Raw genomic sequence first — 8,896 nt, forward strand, 5'->3', positions numbered from 1 at the left:
GACGCGAGGGTATGGGATGGAGGAAGGGATACAACAACAGTAAATTCAATTAAGGAAAAAACCCGACTTGCTGTGACTAGAATGTGATCTCTTTTCAAGAATAAAGACTGAGCTGTATTCTAAGAATAGGGTTTTATATTTGTTTCTGCCCCAGCCTTGTAAGCATGGGCTGGTTAATTTTTTTTAAAATTTATTTTTAAAATTTTGTTTCAGCTGCTGTGGCCAGCAGTGTTTGGGATGTGACTTAACAGCGTTTTCTGGGTAAAATAAATAGCATTTTCCTCTCACCTTAAAAGTCACAGCTCTACATGGAAAGGAGAAGTGAACACAGATCAGCAGTTTGGGGTTTTATACAATTCTTAGCTTTCTTTTGGATCTGTCTTTAATCAAGCCGATTAAATATGGAATAAACTTTTAGTTCTTCCTACAAGATACTCCACAGCTGGTTGTTTTCTTTGCACTGGCTCTCATAGCATGCTGATGCTTATTGTGCAAGACAGAACAATTCCTGGTGCCACTTCTATCACCTTGAAAATTCTTTGTAAATCTCATTTCCTCTCCATATTCTTCTTCATCCCAGGTTGCTTGAGACACCACATCAAGACTTATGGTCTGTATATTAGAAAAAATAGGTATTTCCCAGTACAATAAGTCAGACTGATGGTAACAGGAATACTAGGAAATTTGCCTTTTAAAATTAATGTTTGTGCAGAGGAAGAATTTGATGGACATCAAGAAATGTCAGATATGATGCCTGTCAAGTTAGACAATATGCAAGGTTTGCTCACGAATGTGTGTACTCAAAAAGTAGCCAGCCCTGTGGGAACAGGGATTGGCTCCAGCAGGTCTTTAATATGAGGAATCATTACAAGTGGACCTGAATCTCTTCTCATTAGTGAAGCTTGGGAAATCAGGAAGGCTGCAATTTACTCACCTAGGCTCATTATCTCAGGGCACAAGAGGTTGCACAGCCTCACAGAATATTTGTGCACTTTGCTTCCTTCACTGCTCCTGAGCTCCAGAGGCCATTTTCCTCATGGAGCCTGTTCACTCTGGGTTCCTTGTGGCTGGTGGACACTTGCTTCGTGGTCTTCCAAATCCTCTGTCCCTGCCTGCTGCATTCTGCCAGCTTCTGCAGGGTTTGTTTACCTGGGTTGGATTCCCCAACAGCAGAAGGATGTGGGATGAGATGTAAGTCAGATGTAGCTGACTTATAGACACACTATACAGAAGAGAGATTTTCTGCTACTGAAGGGACAGATTGACTTTAGACGATGACTCACAGTCACCATGTTGAGCTTCTCCAGCTGAGTAGGTTTTGCTGGTGTTTTCCAAAACTCTGGCATTTCTCCCTACAGCCAGGCAAGCAGACTGTCCTCCCTGAGGATGTGGTTATTATTGACGGTGTCAGGGTGTTCATCCACTTCATGTGCAGTAGGTGCAGTGGGATGGGCTCTCCCTGTCACTTTTACACAGCTCATTACTCCTTCAAGCGGTAGATGCTGCTCACAAACTGAAACAAAAAGACAAGCAAAGCATCCTTGTAAGGACAGGCAGCACCATACCTGGAAAATACCAGTATTACACAGTGGTCTTGTCTGGTTACAGTCAGTGCTTCACTCCTGCTTCCCTCAAGGTTTTCTTGCTTCTTCCAGTAAGTTACTCCAGTAATTCAAACACCACCCTTTCTGGGAGCCCCATATGTCCTTCTTCCTTCCCCTCTTTCTTCAATCTTCTTCCTTCCCTGAGCATCTGCCAGAGAGCCCCAGGCTGGGGAATAATCTCCCCAAGTTCTGGGCAAGATGATCGAAGGCAGTGATTTCTTCAATTCTGTAAGCAGTATTTCCCTTTTATGAATATGCTATCTCCCTGAAGTCCTACTTAAAAGAAAATTCCATCCAGAAGAGGCTCTTCTGGTGCCACACCTTGTGCCTCAATCAGCATCCACCCAGTTCCTGCAGTTTTTGACCCCTCTTGTCTTGTCTCATTTCCCATGCTCCTGCTTCAGGAAGTCATGGTGAAAAAGAAGAAACCAGTCAAGGTGTCCCTGCATAAACCTGGCTTGTGACATTTTGAAAGTGCTCCAACAACAGACGGTATGGCCAGGGGAGTGCAGAGTGGCAGGGCTGTGCTCAGCTGTGAGTACCTGGCAAGGACAAAACCCTTCAGGAAGAGCAAGTGCACCGCCCAACATTGCAGTCGTACATGCAGGGACTCTGTGCAGCTGTCAGAAACTCAGCCTTGTTTCTGTGCAAGTATTGCTGCTGTACAGACAGCTAAGGAATATGTACGTCACTCTGAAATTGCCTTTTTTTGGGGGATAGTGAGGTAATTCAACAAAATTCCCCTAGCTCAAGGCAGCATCCACACTGAAGCTTGTCCCTCATCTGCCACTGTGTCACTGAGCACAGCCCTCAAGCCTCTTCTCCCTCCCACCAACGTGGCTGTCATCCTCTAGGCACTTCAGCTGCAAGCTGTTCCTAGGAAATTCTCCTGTTGACAAAATCATGTGTCGCTCCTACAGATGTTGGCCAAAATCCTGTTCGGCAATCCTCTTCATGGCATGTGCTGCAAGTTAAAGGGAGGCTGTTTCATGGCCCATGAAACACAGGGGTTTTTCCACAGCGGCTTCTAGACAAAGTCATGTGTACACTCTGGCCTAAAAGGGACTCTGGCACAAAGCAGAAGGCACATCAATCTCACTGCACAGATGGGCCATTAGTGTCTGCCTCTTGGGTAGCTTGTGATTCAGTTTAATAAAAGAAGAAAGGGATGCAACTGAAGAGTAAGCAGCAGAAAATAGTGAAAAGCAAAAGCAGCACAGTGTGACTTGAAGATACCTAAGGCTATGACAGAAACACAGGTCTTGCTTTGAATCCAAACTGAGGGGAAGAGTGGTTCTGGATATTGTGGGCCTCTCTGTGACTCTTCCATCATGTGCTGCTTCTCTTGGCTGGTGTGAGTCCGGGTAATGCCAGGTACAGCTACAGATCCTGAAAGTTTCAGAAGATTTGGTCCTTTGCACACAGACAACTTACCAACTGGGACATCATCCCAGCCCTTAGTTCACTATCTGGTGATATTATGTTCTGACTGATGTCCTGTAACTTGCTGAGTGAGGGATGCATTTCAGTTCTTCTCTCTTTTCTAGGCAGACTTCTTTCTTCCTTTAACCTGAGGGAGATGATATTAGTCTTTATTTATACATATTACTGCATATTGGTATAACCCTGGCATCACACACTGTGCCATGCAGAGTAGAAATACAGAACAGTTTGACTGGGAACTTGGCACTAATAAATGTGTAAATATGTCTAGAGAACAGATACTTGCTGCAAAGTGAATCAAATGAAGTTTTGTCTACGAAATTCAGAATATCTAAGGCAGACTGTACTCATTGTAACCCAGAAGTCCACCCACAGGAGAGGATGATGAGGTGCTAAAGCCTGAGCCACTCTGATACTTGGTGTTTGTTAGGTCACTGTACTCACTGTACTGAGTTCTTCCTCCAGGGGGTTTGATACAGAACTGAACCAGTGATATTTCTTCTGCCTGCTTGTATGTTTTGGCTGCTGCTGCCCTTCCATGAATCTGCAGTCTGCTAGCTTTATCTGTTTGTGACATTCCAGGATTGTTTTCAGATTTTCAAACCCAGGAAAAAGGAAAACTGAATGAAGCCAAGGAAGCGAGCAGAAGTGTCGCAGTATGTGACAGAGGCACTGTGCAGAGATGGAAGGGACTAGGGGGTCCTCCCTTCTTAAGAGGGAAACATATGTAGTGGAATTTCTTGCAACTCACAGCTTCCTAGAATCATTACAGCAGAAAGTCAGCCTTTGAAAAGGATGCTTAAACAATTCTGCCAAGAACATCACAACAAAGTTTTCCAAGTTTCCAAAATATGATGGAAAATATCCTCCGGGGTCAGCAAATTGAACTGCAAGCCCTTCCCAGGGCTGTGACCAGAAACACAGAAAGATGGATCCATTCCAGGAGAGGCTGCTGGGATCCGAAGCAGCAGGGGAAGACGCCCCAGAGAACTGCTGTGGCTTCTGCCACGGCGCTGTCGCAGAGCGAGTGGCAGCTGCTCCGGCAGTGCTGCCATGGCCCAGGCACAGCTCAGCTCCTGGCTGCTCCTGTGTGTGTTTGCTGCATCCCAGAAAACGACAGGTAGGGAGCACATCTGTTAGCGACACAGCTCCTTGGCTTGGCAAACCTTTGTGCAAAGCCATTTGTGCGATGCTTTTGCCGCTCCTTCAAATGTGGCCCGAGGGCTCAGGCAGCTGCACTGGCACGGGAGAGAGCTGGAGTCCAGCTGGGGGGGTTTGCTGGTGGGGGCACTTGCAGGTTGAAGACCTGCTGCTGTGTTTGGTGGCAAGGGGAGAATTTTCTTGGGTCTCCACTGAAAAAATAATCTCTTGCAATACTGTTTGTGGATTTTCTATATGTTTTTGGGAAACAAAACCCCACCCAACCCTGCTGAGTGATAAAATTAGTACGCATTTTCCCTTCCGCGGAGGGTATTTATGTTATCATTTCAATACATTATTTGTTATGCTTGGTTAAATTTTTCTCTACTCGAAAATCTACCGCTGTGTATATTTATGAGTTACTAATAATGGCAATTTGGCACCTATTCAACAAATGCGCTGAATTTGCAGCCAGCCAGACATTTCTCATGAGAGGGATATGTGAACCTAGAGGATCAGTTACTAGCGACAAAACCAGCAAAGAAATTTTCAGATGATATAATGCTTTCACCTGAGATAAAAGCCTTGCTGGTACATCTGTGAAAGAGTAGGAAAGAGAAGCAACATCCCTGCTCACATTCCAAAGCCACAGCTGGCTTGGATCACAGAGCCTGCAGCTGTGCAGAGAAACAAACCTCTGCAGCCTGCGGGCTGGCAGTGTATGTTCCAGGCAGCTCGTACCTCTCCCTGAAAAGGTCTAATCAAAAATGGAGATTTGAAAGTGATTTTTTATATGCACCTGGTGACTTTAACTCTGGAGTATTCAATGTAAATCCTCACCTTTTTTAAAACATATATAAAAAAACTGCCATGCATTTAAAAATTAAAGAAAAAAAACCATAAATGTATCAGAGAGCTTACTATTTTATATGGGCTTTTCCTATTTCATGTTTCTTAACATCTTAGGATGATCATGTAAGAAGTAGAAGAGGGTCTTGGCTACCTCATGACACTGATTACACAGAGGAGGGAGGGGATGCAGCCTCTGTCTCACAGTCCTGGATCAAGATTGCCTGTGTCTCCTTTTTCACACACGCACAAAAAGAAATAAAACAAATGCAGTCAGTTAAAGCACTGTAAGTATTAGGAAATGAAAATCAAACAATTCTTAGGATTAATGTTACTTGCATATTCGAAAACTGCCATTCCTCTGGTCTCATATTCATTTTCCCCAGATTCCATGATGTCACATGTCCTAGCAAGTAATTAGCCGGACATCAAATGAGCCATAATGGATCTGACAAGGTGTCTTTTATCCTCACACTCTTCCAGCAGCAGAAGCTTAGGGAAGAAGTAGAAAACCAGGATAAGCATCAGTTTACGTTTCTAGCAGCAGCTTGAGGGGCCTGCCAGCACCCTCCTTTGGTTGGACAGCATAACTATCTACAGCAAAAACTGCCAACCAGCCAAACTCCATCTGTTCAAACCCCATCCCTTCTCAGTGTGAGAGGCTTCCTTGCTGCCTGTCAAAGCAGTGCCTTTGCTGCTGTATGCTTTAGCTCTGTTGGCAGGACTAAGGCCCGTGATATCCAAAACCTCGCCTCAATCACTGCTGCTTCTCTTAAAAAGCTTGTTTTGCTTATCAAAATCCCGTGGTCAGCATCTGTCATATTTGGCAAGCTGAGTGGTAGCTCAAGAATGTTGAAGACGTTATTGACAATCAAATGGCAAAAACAGTAAACAGGAAGGTCTTGTGCTACCGAGCTGTGTCTGATGTTTTCCAGATGAACATCCTCAGAGCGGCACCAACACAGCCCGTCGTGGCCCAGAGGACGCCGGCATCATGTTAGAGGTCTCCTGAGCACTGAGGGAGCGGGATGGGCTGTGCTGGGCCCTCCATGACAAGGCTGCTCCTCTCTTCCAGATGCTCTGGGGAAGGCTGGATATCCAGGCCAACGGGACAGTCCAGCTGTGGGACGAAGAGCTGGCCTCCCTACGCCCGGCACGGCGGTTCCTGCGGATTTTAGAGGAGGAAGTTCCCAAAACACCGACAGAGATCGAGCAGCATCTGAGATATTATTCATTGACTGACACACCCCTGTCTCCGACAGAGTTTGACCGTCTCCTTTTCACCGGTGTTTACAGTGCCTATCAGGTTCGCTCCATGCAGGGCCTGGATAAAACCCCCTGGATTGGCTTTTTCTCTCAGCTGGTTGATGAAATCTTTCGTGACCTATGCAAGGGGCTCTGCCCTGCAAACACCACTCTCCTCCAGGCTTCCTGGCCTTGGGAGGAGAAGCCTTCCCATTTAGCATCCCTGAAACATTTCTATCGCTCTAACCTGGCCAGGACCAAGAGAGACACCTAGTGAGGGAACCCCCCATAGGAGAGGACACACCTGGCTTCAGCCACATCCTTAGTGATTTTCAATGCTTTCCACAGTGTGCAGGACTTAGTATAAACATGCCACACCTTTTTGTCCTGCTTTCTGCTGGCAACCCTCTCAGGATTTATGCACAAGCTTTTATTTTTAAATGAAAAAAAGGACGAAACTGTAAAGTGCATTTCTCTCTTTCCTGATTTTTTTTGCTAAGTGGGCTGTGTGAAGGGGGCAGTGCTATTTAGATGTCTTATCTATCTTGATCACTGATGCTTAGGAGAGATGGTTTGGAAGTATTTTTCCAGGATATTATGCTGGTGTCATAGCTGACTTCATTTCAAATAATTCAGTTCACTCTCCTTATATTCTCCCTGTGGTATCAGGCAAATACAAGATCTTTTCTCCTTCCCAGTACCAGCTAAGCAGGTTTTGTTGTATTTCATGATATAGGTCACATATTTAATTTTGTTTTTCTCCTCATGTGGCATCATATTTTATGCGTCAACAGCAATTCCCCATCTCATGTATTCATTTTTCTTTAGAAAGCAACCTGAAAATGTATGTATTCCATGAAGCTTTCTAGTATTTGCATATCATATTTACACATATACACAGCTTTGTTTCAGTTATTATTTTGGAATATACTTTCTGAAATCTCATTTAAATTCTGAAGGATCCTGACCTAGTTATTTCTTCAGCAGATTTTGCCTCTCTTCTATAGTTTTTTTTTTTTTTTTTTTTTGTACAACTGTGGCATATTACAAGCCAAACATAATAAATACGTAATCTCTGTCCTCAAAATCAGGAATATCATTATTTTACAGAAAGACATCATTAACATTTGTCTGTCATAAACACTGTGGCGTGGAACTAAATAAATGTAATTATCTCCTCAGGAGGGTTTTGATTTTGGTTCTTGTTGTTTCTACCAGATTTCCTGCTGCCACTATAGGTACATCAATTTTGGACATTCATTGCATGTGCTTAGACAATGGGATTCATAATTCCCTTTCTATCAATGCAATTTTTTTCATGTTCAAAAAAAGAGGCATGTGTGACCTTCAAAGTGGGCACTGCTAGCTTCTGACCTAGTTAATATTTTTCCAAGCCACTGTAGCCCAACAGATGGAGAGGAGAAATGGTAAGGCAGGAACAAGAAGCCTGGAAGCAAGACGCCACAGACAGTGGTTTTAGAGGTCAGCTTAGGGTTATGACAGAAGGACATAGATTGTTTGTTGCTGGGTTTTTGTTTTGTGTGTTTGTTTCATTTTGGTTTGTGCTTTGGGGTTCTTTTTGTTTATTTCATTATTTGTTTTTCATCCCAAAGAATATACAAGTTAAAATTAGAATTTCGTTTGAAGTAAAACGTCTTGTCTCACCTAATGTTCTATTATTCTTATGCTGTTTTTACATACTTCCAATCATTATCCTTCACGCTCTTGCCAAATACAGCCCCAGTCTTTTATGTCTAGGACATGTATGGAGCAACAGAGGCAGTGTCTGGCTGCATTCAAGTCCAGTTTGAGCAGAGTATCCTCCAAAAGCTGAGCTGAGATGGCACTAGTTCATGAAAATACTGTCTTGCTGGAGAATATACAGCCTGAGCCATATGAATATATGGGAAAAGGCTGAGTGGGTTGGCTTGTGACTCAGATGCCACCACACTGCTTTGAACTCAGGATTTTGTCAGGAGCAGTTTTAGAGCATTGCTGCCTGTTGAGCGGACTATAAAGTACACTGAAGTGATGTCATGAAGCTTTGTACATGCTTAAGATGCACTTTACATATTTTGGGATACAAACCAGGGTTTAGCTCAACTGAAACAGCACCAGTGGTGCTACGATGAAGCCTCCTGTGCTCCCCCCACCTCCACAGCGGATCCCGCTGGTCGCCCGTCCGTCTGTTTGTCGGGACACAGCAGTGTCCTCTAGAGCCACAGTGTCCTCTCCCCAGGACAAACTCTCGGTGGAACTCGGCACGTACGAAACGCTGGAACACGGATGCTGAAAGCATCACCTGGCGGTGCCTCTGACCCCACCTGCAGGAGGCTGTCAGTGCAGCACATGGCGGGTTGGCAGCACCCTTGCATTCCAGGGGCTCATTTCTGGGGAAAGTAACGCCCCTGCGGTCAGCAGTGCCACTTGTGTGGTGTGCTACTACTCACACTTAGTGTTATGTGCCTGCTCCTGATCCAAATCTTTAGAGATTTAAAAATACATATCTTATTCTTCTTACTTCCCTTGGTTCTGGGCTTTCAGAGCATGGTCTATTCACAGATTTGGGCCCTTATCTTTCACTACAAGAAGCCATCTCTTTTGTTTGTTTCTAA

General features: G+C 44.4%; 1 protein-coding gene across 2 annotated transcripts; it reads left to right on the top strand.

Moving 5' to 3' along the window:
- The first annotated feature begins 3,693 nt into the window (after positions 1–3,693).
- On the top strand, positions 3,694–8,033 carry FAM180B (family with sequence similarity 180 member B). Of its 2 annotated transcripts, XM_083862583.1 has the most exons (3): positions 3,993–4,167; positions 5,972–6,039; positions 6,112–8,033. In XM_083862583.1, exons 1-3 carry the CDS (start codon positions 4,101–4,103, stop codon positions 6,553–6,555), a joined length of 579 nt encoding a protein of 192 aa, XP_083718709.1. In that variant the 5' UTR covers positions 3,993–4,100; the 3' UTR covers positions 6,556–8,033. The 2 variants fall into 2 exon arrangements, with proteins under 2 accessions (XP_083718708.1, XP_083718709.1); XM_083862582.1 differs by lacking the exon at positions 5,972–6,039 and having other exon boundaries at positions 3,694–4,167.
- The last annotated feature ends 863 nt before the right edge of the window (positions 8,034–8,896 follow it).

The sequence above is a fragment of the Zosterops lateralis genome (genome assembly GCF_965231275.1).
Source record: "Zosterops lateralis genome assembly, chromosome: 6".
NCBI classification, from domain to species: Eukaryota; Metazoa; Chordata; class Aves; order Passeriformes; family Zosteropidae; genus Zosterops; species Zosterops lateralis.

Bases quoted from the DNA above. Each gene is read 5' to 3' on its own strand.
- FAM180B (XM_083862582.1), top strand. From the start codon at position 3,976: ATGGATCCATTCCAGGAGAGGCTGCTGGGATCCGAAGCAGCAGGGGAA. The intron at 4,168-6,111 runs GTAGGGAGCACA...CCTCTCTTCCAG, and splicing joins TGCATCCCAGAAAACGACAG to ATGCTCTGGGGAAGGCTGGA.